Source organism: Zosterops lateralis (assembly GCF_965231275.1).
Source record: "Zosterops lateralis genome assembly, chromosome: 36".
In the NCBI taxonomy this organism is placed as follows: Eukaryota; Metazoa; Chordata; class Aves; order Passeriformes; family Zosteropidae; genus Zosterops; species Zosterops lateralis.
Window position 1 is genome coordinate 1,623,901 of NC_139796.1, and position 23,423 is coordinate 1,647,323.

A 23,423-nucleotide genomic window follows, 5' to 3' on the forward strand; every position below is an offset into this window, starting at 1 on the left:
GCCTTGTCCTAGCTTCTAATTACAAGATTAATCTGAGAGCTATTGTGTCCCTTATCCTCTAACCATTCCTCAGCCATCTCCTCCACAGGAACTTAAGAACAGTGGTCATTTATTTCCATTCCCTAAGAGACATTATCTTTTGTTTGCCTATGCTGAGTCTCTTTGTCAGTGACATGATGGTATTTGATACGTTTTGCTGATTGCAATCTGTATTCCATATATCTTATCCTGTATCTAACAGATAAGTAGTAACAGGCTTAACAAGTTAATGATTTCACAGGAGCAAACTTTTTTTAACACCAGAATACATAAGTTTTCTTGGTTTTTTAAAAACAAAAATAAGGGAAAACTATTGCATATAAGTTAAAAACCTTATAAAAGAAAGGCCTTATAAAATCATGGGTTAGGCCTGTTGCTTTGGCTGAATGCAGTTAACAGCTAGCCTGGTACGTTCCTATGAGAAAGAGTTAAAGGCATGAGAATCAGTTAGCACAACAGTCTAGTCTGATAAGAGAACCATTCACACCTGTATAAACAAGAAAACTATCCCATGAAAATCAGTGAATAAAAATATGTAAACTGTTCGGAGAAAGAAAAAGTTTGATAGACGTGTATAATAGCCCTTACCAAGCAATGAACTAAGTTTCACTGAATTGCTGGCCAATTAGATTTAACATGGTGCCTTCTGATATTTCCTATGAGCTATGTGAATAAAGAATTGGCTTTTCTGCATGAAGAAATCAGTGTCCTGTCTGTTTGTATTGACACAGGTATAATTTTTGAGGGATCTTTGATATTTAACTGGAAACACCTTTGACAGCATTTGATAATTCGTTGTGCAATCAATTAAATAATAGTAGGTGCTGTCTTTTTAGGTTGATGGGGCAAAAAGACCAATTCTAAAATGTGTAGTAGGTTGGACCACCGAGTGTCCTACTGACCAATGATAACCCTTGTGGAGTGCAGATCAACAATAGCAACGCAAACTAAGACAAATGTCAGGCCGTATCTGGTAAACTTGTCTGTATGTTATGGTCTGCTCTACTGTTTCAAGTGTGGTTTTCACCTTGAATTAATTTCCTTGGAGAGGTTAACTCAGGATCACCTTTGAGGACATTAAACAAGGGTGTTAATTGTGGGGTGGTTAACCCTAAATAAGGCCTTACTCAGTTGATGATACCCAAAAGCTTTTGTGCATCATTTAAGGTTTGGACTTTGGTTGAAAATTGAATTGTTTGTGGCGGTATTGTTTTATCTAGTATTTTAACTCTCAGGTATTTCCACGGGGGTAGTTGCTACACCTTTTCTGGTGCAATTTGCAGCTCAAACTCTTGCACTGCTCGCATCAATCTCAGCCAAATCTGCAAAAGGCCTTTTTTGGTTGGCGTTACAATCAAGATGTCATCCATATACTGATAACAATATGCTCCTGGGAATTGCTCTCTCACTATTGAGAGTGCCTCTTCAACATACTATTGTTAAATTCTGGGGCTATTTTCTATACCCGTGTCAGCACTATCCATTGATATAATTTGACTGGAGCTGCATGATTGATGGAAGGCATTGTGAATGCAAACTCTGGGCTAGCGTCAGGATGTAAGGGAATCGTTTTGGTTTGGTTTGGGGATTTTTGGGAGGGAGGTGTTTTTTTGTTATTACTTTTAATTAAGATATTTTCTCTTTTTAATTAGCAGAAACCCTTCCATGCCTGTTTGCAGCCAGATGGAAGGTTAAAATGAAGTGGAAGTTGGTGCAAAGGAGTTGTAACCACTACAGAATTCAGTGGACAAATTTCATGTCACAGGAGGTGAGGTACTTCGCAGGTGGCCACCAGGGGGTGGAGGTGATGGGAAGAGTTTTCTATCTCCTGTTGCGCCATGAGGAACTGTTTTTCCATTAATTGTGATCTTCTCAGGATACCCTGGATCAGTGTCAGCTGCACAGTGGTGTTACCACCTCTGCAAAGTGGTCATTGGAATCTTTATCTCTAGTCCTCAAACCTCTCTAATTATCTGTACAAGTCTTGAAGACTGGACAAAGGAAATGGGAAGGTTATGACTCATTAGACCTTTCTTTGGTTTTATGAGCCCTGGGGGTGTATTTGGTGGTCTGAGTACAGAAGTCTCTGATCCTGAGAGGAGATGGCAGCAGTCCCTCCAGAAATCAAGTCAGAAAAAAACCCCAAAGTGTCTTGAACCATTAAGAGTTGACACTCAAAGCCCTTGCTGATGAAGCCTCCCCAGGGCCTCGTTAGCACAAATAATTGGAAGCTGTGATTGCAGCAGGCAGAGGCACTGGACAGGTGGCTCTGGTGCTGAGCAAACCCTTTGTTTAATGGAGCAGAAGGGCTAAGGTCTGAATCCTGGTCCCTGGGATGAGAGATCCTGTCTGTCCCAGAGCCCATAGCTCTCCCTGGAGGCAGCCTGGGCTGTGCTGGACAGTGCCCAGGGACAGACAGCAGTGTCATCTCAGGACTGACACTGTGCCCCAGAGGCAGGGGGAGAGCCCAGTCCCGGGGGCAGCGTTTCTGCCCCGACCCCCGTCCAGCCCAGCCTCCCCCCTGTGCACAGTGGCCGCTGGCACGGGCTGCACGGGACAGTGGGACCTGCTGGGGACATTGAGAGCTGCCCCCAGTGTGACACTGCCCTTGGGATTTCACAGACACCAACCAAATCACAGCCAGCCCTGCCCCTTGTCATGTCCCACGCACTAGAGAGCATCACAGCCAGCCCTGCTCCTTGTGATGTCACAGGCACCAGAGCATATCCCAGCCCTGCTCCTTGTGATGTCAGAGGCCCAACGAGTGTCCCAAGTGTGAGAAGAGCTTCTCCAGTAGCTCTCACTTGACCAGACACCAACAGAGGCACCACTAAGGGAAGCCCTGCAAGTGCCCTGAGTGTGGGAAAAGCTTCGTGCGCTGCTCCAGCTCCATCCCCCATGGAAAGATCCGTGCTGGATGATTCCCAGGGACTTTCAGTGGGCAGAGCCCCAGTGATCCATGGTGCGAGTGATCTGTGTTGGGAAGACCCCTGGCTGGGGGCTCCACATCTTCCTGGCTCCCCATGGCCTCGATTTTCTTTTAATTTCTCTTTGTCCTTCCAAATTACCCAAAACTGGGGTAAAAATAAAGATTTTGAATTAAGATATTGATGGACACATGGGGGGAATCTTCCAGGGCACGTGAGGGATGCCGGGGGAGAGGGAGTTAAGGGGTTCCTAGCAGGGACTTATGGGTTACTCAGGGCTTTGAGCACCCCAGGCTGAGTGGCTCCGGCTGCGCTGGGAGACCCTGGCTGAGATTCTGGAGCAGCTGATCAAGGACCCCCTGCCCTGAAACTGTCCCTATCTCCCTCCGTCCCAGATCCCGGTGTCCCCTGTCCAGCATCCCCCTCTCCTCGCTCTCACTCCCTCTCCCCCCCCGGCCTTTCCCATGCCCCACTCCCGGTCCCGTTCTGCTCCCATCCCAGTCGAGATCCCATTCCCAGTCTCATTCCTGTCCCTTTCCGGTACCCTCTGTCTCCTTACCGTTCCCATATTCCCAGTCCTTTTCGCATTCTCGTGTTCCTGGTCCCTCTGCCGTTCCCGCTCCCGTTCCCATAGTTCAATTTCTCTATTCCCTGTGCCGTTCCAATATGCTTATTCCCAGTCCCGTTGCCGTATTCCCGTTTTCGATCCCAGTCCCATCTTTCTAATTCCCATCCCACATTCTCTCTCCGGTTGCTGTTTCCACCTTTCTTGTCCCGTTCCAATATTCCCATTCCGGGTCCCATCCTACGTCTCGCTCCCGTACTCCCGGCCCCATTCCCGGTCGCAGTCCTCCTTCCAGGTCCCTGTCTCCATTCCTCGTTCAATTCCCGGTCCCCGTCCCCATTCCCGGTCCCTGTCCCCTCTCACCCCTCTCACCGGACACCGCCATGATTGCTCCGGTCCCCTCCCTGCCCCTCACGTGACCGAGGAAACCCCGCGCTGCCCACCCACCAATCACAGCTCGCGATCGCTCCTCTATTTGCATAACCACGCCCAAAGGCTTGGCGCCGCCCCGCGCCGGCTGCAGCCGACTCCGGGCGCTGTTTCCTGCCAGTTCCCCCCCAGCGCTCCCAGTAAGAGCCATACTGGGAGGGAAAGCGCTATCAGTTCCTTCCGGCTGCTCTCACGGTCGCTCCTGGTGCTCTCAGGATCGCTCCCGGTGTTTCCCTAGGAGTCACTCCTAGTGCCGCCGGAGGCTGAAACGGTTCAGCTACACCACCAGGGCAAAGCGCGGCTGCTTTTGAGAGTCGGCACCTGCCCAGGCTGGGCTGCGAACGGAGGAGCGGGAGGAAGAAAAGAGAGAGAGAAGGAGGAAAAGGAAGAAGTGGAACAGGAACAGGAAGAAGAGGACGAACAAAAATAGGACGGAGAGAGGAGAAGGAACGGGAGGAATAGGAGGACCAGGACCACCCGGTTCCCCCGCCCACCCGCTCAGGCCGCAGCTGCCCCGGCTCCGGCAGCATCGCCCCCCCCTCCCGGAACTCGCAGGTGAACGGGGAGAGGGAGCTTGCCCCAAATCCGTCGGGACGTCTCCGGGAGGATTTTTTTGCGGGGCAGGGAATGTTTGGATCTTGCAGGAGCCCAAAGCCGAGCTGAAAATGCCCCTGGAGGGATCTCGATAGATCCCACGCAGAGATCGCCCGGTACCGGCGGGCAAAGGGGTGATACCGGGTTTCGGAATCTCTGGGAGAGCCGAGGGGAGAAGCGGGAGCTCCGGAGCGAGGATATCGCATATCGCAGAGGGACGAAGGGACGATCCCGGAGCCGGGGGACGCCCGGCAGCCTGGAAGCGGAGGCGGGGGGGATGGGGGGGGATGGGGGGCGGGGGGAGCCTGGAGATGAGCGGGGTCCGGGCCCCCGAGACTGAAAGGGGCGCGGACTTGTGCAGCTGCACTTGGGCGGGGGGCCATCAAACCCAACGCAATGTTTTTCCCCGCAAACCAGGATTTCCCATTCCAAAACATTGGCATGATGGAGGAGGACGTCACAAGGAAGAGAAAAATGGCCCGGGAGCCCCAGGCAGGTGAGGAGGAAGTCATTACCCCTTTCCTCTTCTCTCTTGCTCAGTCTCCCAGCCCAGCCTGGCCCCCGGCTCCAGGACAACCCCACTGCCAAAGCCATCTACTGGGAACGTGTTGGGGGAATCTCCTTCCCCTTCCCTGTGGCACGGAGGCAAATCCCATCCTCTCTTTGTCGTTTGTCCCCTAGAGAAGGAGCTGAGCATGGAGACCAGGGAGGACAAATCCCCACGGCAAAACCTCGTGGAAGAGGCCATTTTTAACGGCTCCACGGTGCAGGAATCCAACGGGGGGGAAAAGTCTCCAAGATCCCGCACGAGGAGGGGCTGCAAACGCAGATCACGGGGATCTGAGGAAGAAAGACCCACCCTGGGCCAGGGAGGCAGCTGGAGCTCAGAGCCGGGGCTCTGTGAGCAGCTTCAGGATGAGGAGAACCCCCACAAATGCTCAAAGTGTGGGAAGAGCTTCAGCCACAGATCCTCTCTGATCTACCACTGGAGAATCCACACAGGGGAACGGCCCTATGAGTGTGGGGAGTGTGGGAAGAGTTTCAGATCAAGCTCTGACCTCATCAAACACCAGATAATCCACACAGGGGAGAGGCCCTACACGTGTGTAGAGTGTGGGAAGAGCTTCAGCCAGAGCTCCACCCTCATCCGCCACCAGATGATCCACACTGGGGAGAGGCCTTACGAGTGTGACCAATGCAGGAAGAGATTTCAGACCAGCTCCAATCTCCTCTTCCACCAGCAGACTCACACAGATGAGAGGCCCTTCCACTGCCCCAACTGCGGGATAGGCTTCAAGCACAAGTCCACCCTTGTCAGGCACCAGTGCATCCACACAGGGGAACGGCCCTACAAGTGTCTCGACTGTGGGAAGAGCTTCAGCCAGAGCTCCACCCTGACTGTCCACCAGAGGAACCACAAGGGGGAACGACCCTACAAGTGTGGGGAGTGTGGAAAGAGCTTCATATGGAGCTCCCACCTGATTGCCCACCAGAGGAGCCACACACGGGAACGGCCCTATGAGTGTCCCAAGTGTGGGAAGACCTTTATCCACAGCTCCAACGTGATCCTCCACCAGAGGAGCCACACAGGAGAACGGCCCTTCAAGTGTGCAGACTGTGGGAAGAGCTTCAGGACAAGCTCCAACCTGACTGTCCACCGGAGGAGCCACACTGGGGAGAGGCCCTACGAGTGTGATAAATGCAAGAAGACATTTCCTACAAGCTCCGATCTCCTTCTGCACCAGCGGATTCACACAGATGAGAGGCCCTTCCGCTGCCCCGACTGCGGGAAGGGCTTCAACCGCAACTGGACCCTCCGCACCCATCGGCGCATCCACACTGGGGAGAGGCCCTATGAGTGTCCCAAGTGTGGGAAGAGCTTCTCACAGAGCTCTAACTTGATCCAACACCAAAAGAGGCACCATTAAGGGAGTGCCCTGTGAGTGGCCTGAGTGCAGGAAGAGCTTTGTGTGCTGCTCCAGTCCATCCCCCATGGGAGGATCTGCACTGGATGGTCCCCAGTGACCCCCGGTGGGCAGCGTCCTGGTGATCAGTGGTGTTGATCTGTGTTGGGAAGACACCTGGCTGAGGGCTCCACATTCTCCTGGCTCCCTGTAGCCTTGATTTTAATTTCTCTGTGTCCTTTCCATACACCCAAAACTGGGGTAAAAATAAAGATGTTGAACTAAGACCTGGATGGGGACCTGGGGAGATCTTACAGGGAATGTGGCGAATGCTGGGTGCGAGGGAGTTGAGGGTTCCTGGCAGGGACTTGGGGCTTGCTCAGGGCTTTGGGCACTCCAGGCCGAGTGGCTCCGGCTGCGCTTGGTGACCCTGCTGGAGTTTCTGGGGCAGCTGATCAAAGACTTCCTGCCCTGGAACTGTTGCTATGTCCCCTGTCCCATTTTCCAGTGTCCCCTGTCCAGGATCATCCTCTCCCCACTGTCACTCTCTTTGCATCCTGCCCTTTCCCATGTCACCTCATTCACGTCCTGTCCCTCTCCCATCCCTATCCAGATCTCATTCCCTATCACTGTCTTGTATTCTCTGTCTGGTTGCCATTCCCATATTCCCAGTCCCATATTCCCTGCCTGGTTCCCTTTCTTGCATTCCGGGTTCCACTGCCCATCCCGAATTTCCATTTCTGTATTTCATGTCCCATTCCCTTATTCCAGATCCCAATCCCATTTTTGTATTCCCTTTTCTGATATAGGTCCACTTTCCCAATCACCATCCCATATTCTCTCTCTGGTTGCTGTTTCCATCTTCCCCATACCATTCCCATATTGTCATCTGCAGTCCCTGTCCCTATCCCCATTACTGGTCCCTGTCCCCATTTTTGATCCCTGTCCCCATTCCTGATCTCTGTCCCCATTGCCAGTCCCTTTCCACATTCTTGGTCCCATTCCCCTGTCCCTGTCTTGTATTTCCTGTCCCAGTCCTGGTCCCTGTCCCCATTCCTGGTGCCATTCCCATATTCCCAGGGCCGCCTCTTGCACACACCTGTGGCACACGAACCCTTCAGCCCTGCTGCTGTCCTTGGCCGGCTGCACAGAGCACAAGGCTTTGGCCATTTCTCACAGGCCCCCGGCTGGCCAGAGCAGCCCCTCCTGCCAGCACCCGCTGTGCCTCACAGCCCTCCCTCCTGCTGGGGACATGGAGGGGACACGGGCCTGCAGGAGCCTCCTGTTCTTGACACAGGAGCAAGGCTGCAGCTCCAGCCTTTGGGCCCTGGGCCGCAGCAGCCCAGGGGAGGCCCAGCTGCAGAGCTCGCAGCTCTGAGTGTGTTTCACTGCAGCGCCTTGGAACACTAATCCCCATCCCATAGTCTCTCTGCGGTCGCTGTTTCCAAATTCCCGGTCCCGTTCCCATATTCCCATCACAGGTCCTATCACAGGTCCCATCCCCGTCCCCAACCCCGGGCCCTGTTCCCATTTCCTGTAACATTCTCGTTCCCTGTCTCCATTCCCGGTCCCTTTCTCGGTCCCTGTCCCCTCTCACCAGACGCCGCCGCCATCGCTCCAGCAACCCCGCCAGCCCTCAGGTGACCGAGGAAACCAGCGCGTCTCCCGCTCACCAATCACAGCGCGCGATCTCTCCTGTATTTGCATAACCACACCTTATAGTTTGGCCCCGCCCCGCGCCGGCTGCAGCCCTGTTCGGGCGCTGTTTCCTCCCAGTTCCCTGCCACTGCTCCCACTTAGAGCGATATTGGGAAGGAAAGGGCTCCCAATTCCTTCCCGCTGCTCCCAGGATCGCTCCCGGTGCCGCGCGGGGCGGGGTCGCTTTGGACCCCCACCCAGGGCAGAGCGCGGCTGCTTTTGGGTGTCGGCACCGCCCGGGCCGGGCTGGGAGCGGAGGAGGAGCGGGAGGAAGAGGAGGGACAGAGGAGGAGGACAAGGAAAGGCAGGAGCGGCAGGAAGAGGAGGAGCAGGAACAGGAGTGACAGGGGAGGAAGAGGAGGCGGAAGACGAGGAAAATAAGGAAGAGCAACACCACGCGGTCCCGCTCCTGCCCGCTCAGGCCGCAGCTCCCCCGGTTCCGGCAGCATCGTCCCTCCCGGAAACCACAGGTGAGCGGGAAGCGGGAGCTCGCTCCAAATCTATCGGAGAGGTCCTTGGGAGGTTTTTTTTCCGGGGCAGAGGATGTTTGGATCTTGCAGAACCCCGAAGCGGAGCGCCGGAAATGGCCCTGGAGGGATCTTGGGTGTTCCCACGTGGCGGTCTCCTGGTACCGGCGGGCAGAGGGGCGATATCGGGTTTGGGGATCCCCGGGAGAGCCGGGGTGGAACGCAGGAGCCCCGGAGCGGGGAGAGCGCAGAGGAGCGATTCCGGAGCCGGAGGACCCCCGGCAGCCTGGAGGGGTGGGGGAGCCGGGATATGAGCGGGGTCCGGGCCCCCCGAGGCTGAAAGGGGCGCTGACTTGTGCAGCTGCGCTTGGGCAGCGGGACCATCAAACCCAACGCGCTCAGCCCGTGTTTTCCCCCGCAAACCAGGATTTCCCATTCCCATACCTTGGCCCGCTGGAGGAGGAGGAGGCCTCAAGAAAGAGGAAGATGGCCCGGGAGCCCCAGGCAGGTGAGGAGGAAGTCGCTGTCCCTTTTCCCCTCTCTCCTGCTCCATCTCCCAGCCCAGCCTGGCCCCCGGCTGCAGGACAACCCTGCTGCCAACACCATCCTGCCGGGAATTCATTGAGGGGATTTCTTTCCCCTTCCCTGTGGCATGGAGGCAAATCCCATCTTCTCCTTGTGTTTCCTCCACCAGACAAGGAGCTGACCACAGACACCAGGGAGGACAAATCCCCATGGCAGAACCTCATTGAAGAGGCCGTTTTGAGTGGCTCCATGGCACAGGAATCCAATGGGGAGGAAAATCCTCAGAGATCCCGCACGAGGAGGGGCTGCAAACGCAGATCACAGGGATCTGAGGAGGAAAGACCCACACTGGGTCAGGAAGGCAGCCAGAGCTCGGAGCCTGGGGTCTGTGAGCAGCTTCAGGATGCGGAGAAGCCCCACAAGTGCTCGAAATGTGGGAAGAGCTTCAACAAGAGATCCTTCCTGATCCGCCACTTGGGAATCCATCCAGGGGAACGACCCTGTGAGTGTGAAGAGTGTGGGAAGAGCTTCAGGTTGAGAATCGATCTGATCCGCCATCAGAGGAGCCACACCAGGGAGAGGCCCTATGAGTGTGACCAATGCAGGAAGAGGTTTCAGACCAGCTCCCATCTCCTCCTGCACCAGCGGATTCACACGGATGAGAGGCCCTTCCGCTGCCCTGACTGCGGGATGAGCTTCAAGCACAACTCCGTCCTCATCACCCACCGGCGCATCCACACCGGAGAACGGCCCTATGAGTGTCCTGAGTGTGGGGAGAGCTTCTCACAGAACTCCACCCTGATTGCCCACCAGAGAAGCCACACAGGGGAACGGCCTTACATGTGTGGGGAGTGTGGGAAGAGCTTCAGCCGCAGCTCCACCCTCATTATCCATCAGAGGAGCCACACTGGGGAAGGGCCCTACGAGTGTCAGGAGTGTGGGAAGACCTTCAACCGGAACTGCCACCTGACCCGTCACCAGATGGTCCACACCGGAGAGAGGCCCTACGAGTGTGACCAATGCAGGAAGAGGTTTCAGAGCAGCTCCTGTCTCCTCAGGCACCAGCGGATTCACACGGATGAGAGGCCCTTCCGCTGCCCCGACTGCGGGAAGGGCTTCAAAGACAACTCCAGCCTCATCAGTCACCAGCGCATCCACACAGGGGAGAGGCCCTACGAATGTTCCGAGTGTGGGAAGAGCTTCAGCCACAGCTCTACATTGACCCAACACCAACGTAGGCACAACTAAGGGAAGCCCTGTGAGTGCCCTGAATGCAGGAAGAGCTTTGTGTGCTGCTCCAGATCCATCCTCCATGGGAGGATCCGCACTGCATGATCCCCAGTGACCCCTGGTGAGCAGAGCCCCAATGATCTGTGATGCCGGTGATCCATATTGGGAAGACACCTGGCTGGGGGCTCCACATCCTCCTGGCTCCCTATTGCCTGGACTTTTTAAAAATTTCTGTATGTTCTTTCAAAACACCCAAAACACGGGTAATAATAAAGATTTGGAACTATGATGTGGTTGGGGACATTGGGGTGTCTTCCAGGTGATGTGGGGGTGCTGGGTGTGAGGACGTTCATCGTTCCTGGCAGGGACTTGCTCAGGGTTGCTGAGCTGCAGGGAGTTGCTCAGGGCTTTGGGCTCCCCAGGACAAGCAGCTCCGGCTGCGCTGGGAGATTCTAGCGGAGGTTGTGGGGCAGCTGATCAAGGACCTCCTACCCTGAAACTGTCTTCATGTCTCTCCATCCTGGCTCCCGGTGTCCCCTGTCCAGGAGCCCCCTCTCCCTGCTGTCATTCTCCTTGCTTCTGCCAGTTTCTGTATCACCCTGCTCCCAGTCCCATCCTGCTCCCATCCTAGTCTGGGTCCCATTCACATTTACATTCCCAGTCCCTTTCCTGTGTTGTCTGTTTGGTTGCCATTCCCATATTCTCAGTCCTGTTCCTGTCCTCGTATTCCCGGTCTCGCTCCCGTTCCCATAGTTTCATTTCTATATTCCCTGTTGCGTTCCCATATTCTGCTTCCCAGTCCTGTTCCTGTATTCCCGTTTCCGATTTCAGTCCCATCTTCCTAATCCCCATTCCATGTTTTCTCTGTAGTCTGAAGTTGCTGTATCCATATTCCCTGTCCTGTTCCCATATTCCCATTCGCAGTCCCTGTCCCCTCTCACTGGATTCCACCGCCATTGCTCCGGCCTCTTGGATCCCGCCCTTGCCATGCTGTCCACAATTCCCAATTCAGTTCCTGATCTATCCCTGCATGGTCTTTTCCCAGCACTGCTCAGAGCCAGCAGGAGTTTGGCTGCACTTCCCAAAATTCCTCCTCCTCCGATGCCAGGATACATGTCCATTCCTGGGATCTGTGCCCATTCCAAATCACCAGTGGGATCCCTGCCTATTCCCTCTCTCCAATGGAATCCCTGCCCATTCCTGCTCTCCAGTGGGATCTGTGGCCATTCCTGGGATTATCCCAGACCTTTAGGATTATCCCAATTCCTCCATCCCCTCTGGATCATCGCAATTTATCTATCCCTTCCATCTTTTCCATCCTTTTCATTCATTTTCCATCCTTCTTTCCCTCTTTTCCGCCTCCTCCTCTTGAAAAATAGGCAGAAAAAAGCAGGGAAATATGAGAAGAACCCCAGAAATGAGAAATTCAAATAATAATTTTTTAAAAATAATTTAAAGCAGAAAGAAGGAGGGGAAAAAAGTCATCAAATCCCACCAAGGCCAGAGATACTTTTTTTAAAATTTGCTGTCAAAATAAAGGTGGAATTTGGCCCCAAAAGTCCCCTCAAAAAATACAGAAAAACCCAAGGCAGAGCAGCTCCATGCAGCATCAATCCAATGGAATTTCAGAAGAACTGAGGAAGAGGAGGGGAAAAATCTGGAATTGGGAGAAAAATGTGGGGAAAAAAATCCAAAGAGCTGGGACACAAAATGGGGAGAAAAGGTCGAAAGAGAGAGAAATGGGCATAAAAGGGAAAAATTGGGGGGGAAAACAGAAAAGACAGGGAAAGGGGGAAAAAGGGGGGAAAGGAAAAATGAAGAAGAGGTAAAAAAAGGGGGAAAGAGGGAAAAAATAGGGGGAAAAGAGAAAAAAGGGGGAAAAGAGGAAAAAAGGAAGAAAAATCACAACACAGGAGGGAAATAATGGGACTAAAGCAGAATTTGAGTTCTGGATGTGCTGAGAACCAGGAATTTTCACCTCGTCGTGTCCAGGAATTCCACAGATGGCAAGGGGAGGCATGGAAGTGTAGGGGAAAAAAAGCCCGGGATTCTCTCTCTTCTTGGGAACGTCCATCGCAGCTCTCCAGTGTCGCATTGCATGACGTGAAAGAACGATACTTGCCACCAGGTTGAAGTGAGGAGCGATAGTTCATTATGATTTGGGGTTTAACTAGGATTTGGGATTTGATCAGGGATTTGGAGGATGAGAGGACCACCTCTCTGACCCCAGTAGTCAACTCAGAAGTTTATTACTTTGTCTTTCTCCCTAGAAAAAATGTTGTTTACAAAAACATCAGTATTTGTTTATGTTTAAATTGTAAGAAAGCTCCAGTAGAACTAGAAACAATCAAAAGGCTGAAGAATCAGGGTGACACTCCAGCCGCATTGATGACGTGGAAGAGGGTGATGTTGTAGATGACCTGGTGGCCATTATTCCAGATGTAGAGCACCCTCTCCCGTGGGTTGTAGTCCAGGATGGAAATGTGGGAACACTGATTATGGAACGGGAAATCAGTGTACTTGTAGCTGGAATTGTTTGTGTGATAGGTGAAATAAATCTTGGTGCCGGCCAGGTGGGAATTGGTGACATAGAGAATCCCACAAATCATGAAAGATTCACCCATGCTCAACTTGGGGTATCCCGTATCCCAGCTCCACAGCACTTCCAATGTGCCTGCTGTCCCCAGCAGTGTCAACTTGTCAGAGTCTGTCCAAGGATGTGATTTGCCTCACAACTGTCTCCAATGGTTGGGAGCTGGGACCCTGAAGGGAGCCCCTGGCCTGCCTGAGGGGGAACATTTGTCAAGTCTTGGAGGACTGAGAACAATAGAGCTCGTTACAGTGGACTGAGCTGACTATACTGACCGTACTAGAAGGGTACAGCTTGCAGCTTGTTCCTGAGCACCCAACCTTAACACAGGTGCCTGCCTCGGCTCTGTGCCACTCGCTTGGTTCTCTTTGGCTCCGTGCCACTTGCCTTGATCCTTGCCTTAACCAACCTATAAAGACTCCAAAGACCCCAAACACCTTCGTGATCACCCCACTGGAGAAGATCGCGTCTATGGGCATCTCTAAGCCTTGAGGACTCGACCCTCCACGTTGGTAGCTATAATCCCCTCCCCCTCTTTCTCTCTCTTTCTCACTATTCTCTATTTTCTTTCCCTACTATCGCATTGTGGGCACTAAATAAAAGTGCATTTTTTGTTTAAGCAAACTGAGTTCTCCCCTGCTGTGTCTTTTGCGCTTTGAGATCTCCAAAACGAACCATCAGGTTCCCCACATATGTTTGCGGACCCTGACACAACTGCCAGGTGACAAGGATGATCTTGGCGAGCTGCCATGCAAGCTTCACAGGCCACCTGCCGCAGGCCCAGTACTTGTCACAGGGGCTTATGATGAAATACTTGAGGCAGTGCAACAGCCCCTCCTCCAGTCCCAGCACCAGGGCCACCTCGGCCATTTACAGGGCCACAGCTCAACAGCTGTTTGGTCTCTGGGGACACCCACCAGTGTTACCTCGGTCTGCTGTCCCCCCTGCTCAGTGTCCCTCTCGGTCCAGTGTCACTCCCCTGCCCAGATGTCCCCGCTGCCAAGTCCACAGTGTTCCCTGTCCCCAATACCCCTTCCAGCCCAGACTCCCTGTCCCCGGTGTCTAACTAATCCCCATGTCCTGCCTCCCCTTCCATTGTCCCTTCTGCTTGCTGCCCCCCTGACCTGGCACAGAGTGTCCCTTGTACCCGTCACCTGCCTCTGGCCCAGTACCCTCTGTCCCCTTGCCCCAGTGTAAACTCCCCCTGCCCAGATCCTGCCAGAGGATCTAAAGCCTCAATGAAATTCAAAAGGTATTTTCAGTGGGTGCACTGTAGCTAGGGTACACTGACTACACTTCCTTTCCTTCATTCTTTCTTTCCAGAGGTCTGCATTGGACAGTGGGACCTGCTGGGGACATTGAGAGCTGCCCCCAGTGTGACACTGCCCTTGGGATTTCACAGACACCAAACAAATCACAGGCAGCCCTGCCCCTTGTCATGTCCCACGCACTAGAGAGCATCACAGCCAGCCCTGCTCCTTGTGATGTCACAGGCACTACGAGTGTCCCCAGTGTGGAAACAGCTTCTCACAGAGCTCAACCCTGACCCAACACCAACAGAGGCATCACCACTGAGGGAAGCCCTGCGAGTGCCCTGAGTGTGGGAAGAGCTTAGTGTGCTGCTCCATCTCCATTTCCCATGGGAGGATCCGCTCTGGATGATCCCCAGTGACTCCCGGTGGGCAGAGCTCCGGTGATCCGTGGTGCCAGTGATCCGTGTTGGGAAGACACCTGGCTGGGGGCTCCACATTCTCCTGGCTCCCCATGGCCTTGATTTTCTTTTCATTTCCCTTTGTCCCTTCTATATAGCCAAAACCGGGATAAAAATAAAGAATTTGAACTAAGATGTGGTTGGGGACATGGGAGGATCTTCCAGGGGATGTGGGGGATGCTGGGTGTGAGGGAGTTGAGGGTTCCTGGCACACACATGAGGGTTGCTCAGGCCTTTGGGCATCTCAGGCCGAGTGGCTCTGGCTGCACTGGGAGACCCTGGTAGAGGTTCTGGGGCAGCTGATCAAGGACATCCTGCCCTGGAACTGTCCCCATGTCTCCCCATACCAGTTCCTGGTGTCCCTTGTCCAGGATCCCCCTCTCCCTGCTGTCACTTCCCTTGCCCCCTGCCCATTCCCATGTCACCCCACTCCCGATCCCGCCCTGCTCCCATCCAAGTCCAGATCCCATTCCCAGTTATGTTCCCCATTTCTGTCCCGTATTCTCTGTCTGGTTGCAGTTCCCATATTTCCAGTCGCATATTCCCTGCCCTGTTCTCCTTCTCGTATTCCCAGTCCTGTTGCAGGTCCTGCATTTCCATTTCTATATTCCCTGTTGCGTTCCCATATTCTGGTTCCCAGTCCTGTTCCTGTATTCCCGTTTCCGATCCCAGTCTCACCTTCCTAATCCCTATCCCATATTCTCTCTCCATTTGCTGTTCCCTCTCCCATTCCCATATTCCCATTGCCAGGCTGATTCCAGGACCCTCTTTGGTAGTCCTGGTCCCTCTCCAGTATTTCTTCTTCCATTCTCCTCCATTCCAGTCCCTTTCTCCATTCCTGGTCCCATTCCTGGTCCCAGTCCCATACTCCCTGTCCAATTCTTGGTCCCTGCCCCCATTCCTAGTATCATTCCCAATCCCTGTCTCATATTTCCAGTCCCATTCCTGCTCCCCGTCCCCATCACCAATCCCTATCCCCATTCCCGGTGTCATTCCCAATACCTGTCCCCATTCTTGTTCCCATTCCCGGTCCTGTCCCCATTCCCATTGCCGTTCCCCAGGGCCGCCTCTCGCACGGGGCCCTGAGGGCTCCACAGCTCGGGCTGCCTGTGGCACACGAACCCTTCAGCCCTGCTGCTGTCCTTGGCCGGCTGCACAGAGCACAAGGCTTTGGCCATTTCTCACAGGCCCCCGGCTGGCCAGAGCAGCCCCTCCTGCCAGCACCCGCTGTGCCTCACAGCCCTCCCTCCTGCTGGGGACATGGAGGGGACACGGGCCTGCAGGAGCCTCCTGTTCTTGACACAGGAGCAAGGCTGCAGCTCCAGCCTTTGGGCCCTGGGCCGCAGCAGCCCAGGGGAGGCCCAGCTGCAGAGCTCGCAGCTCTGAGTGTGTTTCACTGCAACGCCTTAGAACACTAATCTCCATCCCATAGTCTCTTTGTGCTCGCTGTTTCCAAATTCCCCGTCCCGTTCCCATATTCCCATCACAGGTCCTATCACAGGTCCCATCCCCGTCCCCAACCCCGGGCCCTGTTCCCATTTCCTGTAACATTCTCGTTCCCTGTCTCCATTCCCGGTCCCTTTCTCGGTCCCTGTCCCCTCTCACCAGACGCCGCCGCCATCGCTCCAGCAACCCCGCCAGCCCTCAGGTGACCGAGGAAACCAGCGCGTCTCCCGCTCACCAATCACAGCGCGCGATCTCTCCTGTATTTGCATAACCACACCTTATAGTTTGGCCCCGCCCCGCGCCGGCTGCAGTCGCGTGGGGGCGCTGTTTCCTCCCAGTTCCCTGCCACTGCTCCCACTTAGAGCGATATTGGGAAGGAAAGGGCTCCCAATTCCTTCCCGCTGCTCCCAGGATCGCTCCCGGTGCCGCGCGGGGCGGGGTCGCTTTGGACCCCCACCCAGGGCAGAGCGCGGCTGCTTTTGGGTGTCGGCACCGCCCGGGCCGGGCTGGGAGCGGAGGAGGAGCCGGAGGAAGAAGAGGGAAGGAGGAGGACGAAAAGGAAAGGCAGGAGCGGCAGGAAGAGGAGGAGCAGGAACAGGAGGGACAGAGGAGGAAGAAGAACACGGGTGGACGAAGAGCAGCAATACCACGCTGTTTTCCCGCCCGCCCGTTCAGACCGTAGCTTCTCCCGCTCCGGCAGGATCGCGATCCCCGGAACCCGCAGGTGAGCGGGGGGTTCCATTCATCGGAGAGTTCTCCTGGACGGTTTTTCTCCGGGGCAGGGGATGTTTGGATCTTGCAGGACCCCAAAGCCGAGCCGGAAATGGCCCTGGTGGGATCTTGGGTGTTCCCACGTGGCGATGGCCCGTGGCACTGCCTCTGCCCCAGTGGCAGAGGGGCGATATCGGGTTTGGTGATCCCCGGAAGAATCGGGAGGGAACGCGGAAGCCCCGGTGCTTGGAGAGCACAGGGGATCGATCCTGGAGCCGGGGACTCGCGGCAGCCTGGAGGGGTGGGGGAGCCGGGGCATGAGTGGGGTCCGGGCCCCCCGAGGCTGAAAGGGGCGCTGACTTGTGCAGCTGCACTCGGGCAGCGGGACCATCAAACCCAACGAGCTCAGCCCTTGTTTTCCCACCCAAACCAGGATTTCCCATTCCCAAACCTTGGCCTGATGGGGGAGGAGGAGGCCGCGAGGAAGAGGAAGATGGCCCAGGAGCCCCAGGCAGGTGAGGAGGAAGTCACTACCCCTTTCCTCTTCTCTCTTACTCAGTCTCCCAGCCCAGCCTGGCCCCTGTCTGCAGGACAACCCTGCTGCTGAAGACATCCTACTGGGAACGTGTTGGAGGGATCTCCTTCCCCTTCCCTGTGGCATGGAGACAAATCCCATCTTCTCCTTGTGTTTCCTCTGCCAGACAAGGAGCTGACCACAGAGACCAGGGAGGACAAATCCCCATGGCAGAACCTCTTGGAAGAGGCTGTTTTCATTGGCTCCACGGCGCAGGAATCCAATCGGCAGGAAAAGTGCCGAAGATCCTGCACAGGGAGTGGCTGCAAATGCAGATCACGGGGATCTAAGGAGGAAAGACCCATGCTGGGCCAGGGAGGCGGCCAGAGATGCAACCACAGCTTGGAGATGGGGGTCCATGAGCAGCTTCACAATGGCAAGAAGTATCACAAGTGCTCAAAATGTGACAAGAGTTTCAGCAAGAGATGCTCCCTCATCCGCCACTTTATAATCCACCTTGGTGAATGGCCCTACGAGTGTGGGGAGTGTGGGAAGGGCTTCAGGTCAAACTCTGAACTGTTCATCCACCACAGGAGCCACATGGGGAAACAGCCCTATGAGTGTGATATATGCAGGAAGAGGTTTCCCACCAGCTCCCGTCTCCTCCTGCACCAGCGGATTCACAGAGATGAGAGGCCCTTCCGCTGCCCTGACTGTGGGAAGGGCTTCAAGCACACCTCCAACCTTGTCACCCACCGGCGCATCCACACCGGGGAACGGCCCTACAAGTGTCTCAGGTGTGGTTTGAGCTTCAGCCAGAGCTCAACCCTGACTGCCCACCAGAGGAGCCACACAGGGGAACGGCCCTACGAGTGTGGGGAGTGTGGGAAGAGCTTCACCCGGAGCTCCACCCTGGTTGCCCACCAGAGGAGCCACACTGGTGAGGTTCTCTATGAGTGTGGGGAGTGTGGGAAGAGTTTCATCAGGAGCTACCACCTGACCCGCCACCAGAGGAGCCACAAGGGGGAACGGCCCTACGAGTGTGGGGAGTGTGGGAAGAGCTTCAGCCGGAGCTCCACCCTGATTGTCCACCAGAGAAGCCACACCGGGGATAGGCCCTTTGAGTGTGGGGAGTGTGGGAAGAGATTCAGCCAGAGTTCCCAGCTGACTGTCCACCAGAGGAGCCACACCGGGGAGAGGCCCTATGAGTGTGATAAATGCAGGAAGAGGTTTCCCACCAGCTCCAATCTCCTCAAGCACCAGCGGACTCACACGGATGAGAGGCCCTTCCGCTGCCCCGACTGTGGGAAGGGCTTCAGGTACAATTCCAACCTTGCCAACCACCAACGCATCCACACCAGGAAGAAGCCCTACCAGTCTCCCTAGTGTGGGAAGAGCTTCTTACAGAGCTCTCATTTGACCCAACACCAATGGAGCCACCACCAAGGGAAGCCCTGTGAGTGCCCTGATGGCAGGAACGTGTAAATCGTTTTGTTTTGGCCTTGAAGCGAAAAGGTTTCTGTTCATCCCTTTGAAAGCTCTGAAACTGGGGTAAAAATAAAGATGTTGAAATAATACATGGATGGGGACATATGGGGGACAATGACATGGGTGGAGACGTGGATGGGGTCACAGACATGGATGGGGCCATGGGGGACACAGACATGGATGGGAACATTAGGGACATGGATGCGGACACGAACTGGGACAGCATCAATGCCACCACCTGTGCCTTCGCAATGCCACCGGCACCTTCATCTCAGCCATGGCAAAGCACTGCCCGATGCAGTTCCTGCCACCATGTCCCCACTGTCACTACCACAGTGTCCCAGCCGAATGTCACCCATCACCAGAGTGGGACAGGGAGGCAGACACAAGTAGCCCAAAATCAAGTGACAACCACCAGGGTGTCCCAGGGCCACTGCGCAAAAGGGACTCCAACCATTGCTGGGCACAGGGCAAGGGTCAGTGTCACCCATGGGGTCACATAGCCCAGTTCTGGTTGTCACAGGAGGCATCCCTGTGGCAGCATCCCCAATGGTGATACTGTCCACTGATGTGGGTCCTGGTGCCATTGGGTCTCTTCCCTTTTGTACATTCTCATGCCCCTCCGTATCTCCCTGTCACCCCTCTACGTCCCTGTCCCCTTTCCCTGTGTCCCCCACCCCTTTGGGTCAAAGTCCCCGAGGTCCTGGGGCCGTGGCCCCATGTCCTGCAGGGTGGCCCCCTGTCCCTTAGGATTTTTCCGTAGCTGCTCCTGATGCTGAGCATCTTCACCTGTTCCGTCACAGGTAGGGACGTCCCATAACACCCTTTGTCCTCTGATTATGGGTCCTTCCCCCCAATATTCTGGGTCCATTCCCCTCTTTTGGGTCTGTTCCCTCCTATTTTGGATCCTTTCCCTCTTTTCTCATCCCTTTCCTTAATTTTGGGCACCCTTCTCTTTGGCACATTTTTTGATGCATCACTCCCACCTCTAACCCTCACCCTCCATCCCCTGTCCCTCCAGGTGTGTCTCCAGCTATATCCCCAACTATCCTCCCATGCCACATGGACTCAGCACTCGCCATCGTAGATGCCCTGGAGTCCCCAGGCCAGGAAAGTGGATCTCCTCTTCCAGGAGATCCAGAGCTGGCCCAGCTTCCAGGGAACACCAATGGCCCTGGGACTTGGGGTTGCTGGCCAACTTGGGGTTGGTGGGAGGGGGTTTGGGGTCATCTTTGGACTGACCGTGGGTCTTGTCTGCTCTGCAGTGAGGAGCAGCTCCAGCTGGGGAGCCTGGGGTAGACAGGGGTAAGGAGAGGTTGGATCCAGGTCCAGATGGATGCCAGAGCCATGGATCCCACTTTGGCTGGACACTGGTCTAGATGGACGCCAGAGCCATGGTTTACAGCTGGACTCTGGTCTGGATAGCCCCAGGGCCTGCAGCCCCCCAGCCTGGCCTGCCCACAGCCCAAATGGCCACACCCTGGCCCACCAGCCCATTCCAGTAGCCCCAACCCCAAAATCTCCAAAAATAAACCCAATTCCAGAACATTGGCTTCAGGTGGTCCCTGCAGAGCGAGAGGGAAACTGAGGCACGGGCCAGGGGTTTCTGCAATGACACAACTGAACTTCATGACCCACCCTGGAGACCCCCAAACAAGCACCCACACCCCAGATTGTCGCTGCAGCATCATGGGACCTCCAGCTGTCACATCGAGGCAACTCCAGGAGTCACCGGGACCCCGCAGTCCCTTCAAAGGCTGACCCACGGTGTCCCCCCAGTGTCACTGGTGTGTCCCAGCAGGAGAAGCAACATCACATCCCAGAGGAGGAGGAGGAAGACGTGACGGTGTGAGTGAATCTCCTGCCTGGTAATACCAGGAAGCCGCAACAGGAGCCAGGGCTAAGTGTGGGCACAGCAGCAGAGGTACCATAGGGGACCGGGGGTGGGGACACGGGGACAGTCCCCAAAATCCCCATGGTCTTTTTGGGGAATGTGGTGTGCAGGGGATGTGCAACATCCTCAGGGGAATGCAGGGGGAATAGAACTAGTGAGGGTGACCTCAAAAATGTCACCACCCCCCATCCTGTAGGATGTTGGCCACTCCCCTCTTTGGGGCACAGATGAGAAATTGGGTTACTGTGGACACAACTCCACATTCAGAGTGGGAATACTTACAGAGTCTCCCACCTGTTAATTGAACTGAACCTGAAATAACTTGGACATCTCAGTCGCCCTGTATAGCGTTGTTTGGAGGCAGTGTGCCAACCTTGACCATCACCTCTAGGTTCAATTTGCTTTAGGGCTATAGACTCTACATCCTATCATTCTCCCTCCAAGATTCCCTCTGTCTCATCTCCATCACCAACCTCTGCCTGAAGACTCCTCACACAATCGCATTTGGCAGTGAGCATTCCCTCTGCCTGCAGCTTTTTTTCCTTCTCCTGATCATGCTCAGGAACAACACCACCTTCCCCAAAGCCTGCTCTCCCTCTCCAGGGGATTTCAATCCCCTGAACAACAGACAGCCCTATGCCTGTGGGACCAAGGCTTAGGAGGATCATTTAGCCTTGGAAAAGCCCTGGTTCCCAAGATCCGTGCACTTCCTCTTCTGCAACTTCTTTCTGCTCCCCAGCAGCTGTTGCTCACATTTCTGCTGTCTCTGCCTGCCCTTCCTTAGGGCAGACTCTCATTTTCCTTAGGTGCCTCTTCTCCTTCTTCCACTGCCTGCTCTCCTGGCTTGCCTTTCTCTTCCACAGCCACTTCTCCAGCTTCATCTCCTTGTCCCACACTTCTGTCTTTTTCTCCTTCTCCTCATCCTCCTCACCCTACTGATTCCTGTCCTGCCTAAGTCACTCTCTTGGCTTCCAAAAGTTTCCAAGCCACATCTCACCTCTCCCTTTCACCCGCTAATCCTTCCTACACTTTCCCAACTCTTCCTTATCTCAACCACTGTCCATGTCCTTGTGCTCACCCCTTGTGCTGCTTCCTCACCCCTGTCCATGTACCCAACATCTCTCCCAATGCATTCTCCCACTCTGCAGCTTTAAGTAGCCCAAGGTGCATTTGTATGCTAAGGTCCCTATCCATAATGAGCAGACATTCCAATTTTGCTCTCTCATCTTGCTCTCCATCTGAATGTTTCAGCAAGGAGTCATGAATCCTTTTATGCTTTTGAGCTGCCATTTATGACTTAGGATTTTAGTGCTTTTTTTTTATATATACTTTTAATCTTGCAATTGTTTAGTGTTTAACTCAAAACTCCATACAGAGTCTTTGCAACTGCTTTCCCATTTTGGTTAGACAAAACAATTCCTCTCCAGGCCTGGGAATCAAGAACACCTTACTGTCTCAGTGTCGTGGTTTGAAAGCAAAACGAGTAAGAGGCTCCAAGTCAGAAATACAATTTAATAATAAGAAAGGTAAAAAGGTAAAAATAAAATAAAATAAATGCAATAACACAAAGGACCACTGACAGAGTCAGAATACAACCTGAGCAGGATGGTGGAAGCAGTCCAGGTGAGGTGCTCTTCCTGAAGCCGTGATCCTGTAGAAAGGTCTGGTAGCTCTGGTCCTCAGGGAATACAGTAGGTAAGGGCTGCTTGCACTGTCCCAAATACCAGCTTATATCCAGGTGAGAATGCTTGGCTCCTCCCCCTGGGCAGAGCATCTCACAATGGGATGATGAGTTGTGAAGTGGGTCCTTGATGGCCCATTAAACAGAGAGAGCTCCTGGAGGGAGTGACCTGTGAGTCATGGGCAAGGAGTTAATGGGCCATTAGCAGTAGAGCCCAAAGGAAGGGGCCTGGGAAAACACTACCCCACGTGGTCCCAACAGCTCATGGAGACGGTGATAGAATAAATACTTTGTGTACATCCAACACTACAACCCAGGACACTCAGGCCCTGAGAAATGTAAACAAAACTGAGTTCGGGGGGGAGCAAACTTAGGGTAAATGACTTCATTACCTGAAGCTGTAGTTGGAAGAGTAACCCCCAATATGCAAATGATCCAAACTTATAAAAGTATGAAAACCCATGATCTGTCATCCATTTTTGAGTGTAGCCCATGGGGGTCTTTGCCTGAAATATAATGGAAGGCCCTTCAATAAAGACACCTGCTTTTTATCCCCTTCTTTTAGTCTGGCCTCTGTTTTTAGGTAGTCCCAAAAAGGCATCAGTCCAAAGCCTTCTCTTTTCCCTCCTCTCCCTCACCTTTCCTACTGTGCCCTGAATCCCCAACTCCCACCCCCAGTCTTGGTTTGGGGGGGTCTCAACCTCCTCCCACTCTTTCTGGGGATCCCACCCCACTTTTCCTTCCTCTCCCTCACATTTCCCATCACCTCCCCCTTCCCGTGCTCCCTGCTCACCCAAGTTCCCTTGGCTCCCAGCTGGGGGGCTCCCAGCACCACCAGTATGGCCCCAGCTCTCCCCAGCTCTGGGCAGGTGCTGACACCCCAAAGGCAGCCGTGCTGTGCCATGGGAGGCTCCAAGATCACCCAGCACAGCAGGATGCTATCAGAAGAAATTACTTGGCAGAGCACGTGAGACTTCTTTGGAGTTTAAAGTCAACTAATCTCTTCCCAA

General features: G+C 54.4%; 3 protein-coding genes across 4 annotated transcripts; all 3 read left to right on the forward strand.

The window, feature by feature from the left end:
* The first annotated feature begins 4,057 nt into the window (after nt 1-4,057).
* On the forward strand, nt 4,058-6,730 carry LOC310921780 (uncharacterized protein). 2 transcript variants are annotated; one of them, XM_083882009.1, is made up of 3 exons: nt 4,058-4,515; nt 4,972-5,050; nt 5,236-6,730. In XM_083882009.1, exons 2-3 carry the CDS (start codon nt 4,996-4,998, stop codon nt 6,480-6,482), a joined length of 1,302 nt encoding a protein of 433 aa, XP_083738135.1. In that variant the 5' UTR covers nt 4,058-4,515; nt 4,972-4,995; the 3' UTR covers nt 6,483-6,730. The 2 variants fall into 2 exon arrangements, with proteins under 2 accessions (XP_083738135.1, XP_083738136.1); XM_083882010.1 differs by lacking the exon at nt 4,058-4,515 and having other exon boundaries at nt 4,988-5,050; nt 5,238-6,730.
* Nucleotides 6,731-8,191: 1,461 nt separating this feature from the next.
* LOC310921681 (uncharacterized protein) lies at nt 8,192-10,844 on the forward strand. The gene is made up of 3 exons (XM_083881882.1): nt 8,192-8,626; nt 9,050-9,131; nt 9,318-10,844. Exons 2-3 carry the CDS (start codon nt 9,110-9,112, stop codon nt 10,394-10,396), a joined length of 1,101 nt encoding a protein of 366 aa, XP_083738008.1. The 5' UTR covers nt 8,192-8,626; nt 9,050-9,109; the 3' UTR covers nt 10,397-10,844.
* Nucleotides 10,845-16,450: 5,606 nt separating this feature from the next.
* On the forward strand, nt 16,451-19,237 carry LOC310921677 (uncharacterized protein). Its single transcript, XM_083881877.1, has 3 exons — nt 16,451-16,849; nt 17,270-17,351; nt 17,538-19,237. Exons 2-3 carry the CDS (start codon nt 17,297-17,299, stop codon nt 18,734-18,736), a joined length of 1,254 nt encoding a protein of 417 aa, XP_083738003.1. The 5' UTR covers nt 16,451-16,849; nt 17,270-17,296; the 3' UTR covers nt 18,737-19,237.
* The last annotated feature ends 4,186 nt before the right edge of the window (nt 19,238-23,423 follow it).

Bases quoted from the DNA above. Each gene is read 5' to 3' on its own strand.
- LOC310921780 (XM_083882009.1), top strand. From the start codon at position 4,996: ATGATGGAGGAGGACGTCACAAGGAAGAGAAAAATGGCCCGGGAGCCC. The intron at 5,051-5,235 runs GTGAGGAGGAAG...TTTGTCCCCTAG, and splicing joins GGCCCGGGAGCCCCAGGCAG to AGAAGGAGCTGAGCATGGAG.
- LOC310921681 (XM_083881882.1), top strand. From the start codon at position 9,110: ATGGCCCGGGAGCCCCAGGCAG. The intron at 9,132-9,317 runs GTGAGGAGGAAG...TTCCTCCACCAG, and splicing joins GGCCCGGGAGCCCCAGGCAG to ACAAGGAGCTGACCACAGAC.
- LOC310921677 (XM_083881877.1), top strand. From the start codon at position 17,297: ATGGGGGAGGAGGAGGCCGCGAGGAAGAGGAAGATGGCCCAGGAGCCC. The intron at 17,352-17,537 runs GTGAGGAGGAAG...TTCCTCTGCCAG, and splicing joins GGCCCAGGAGCCCCAGGCAG to ACAAGGAGCTGACCACAGAG.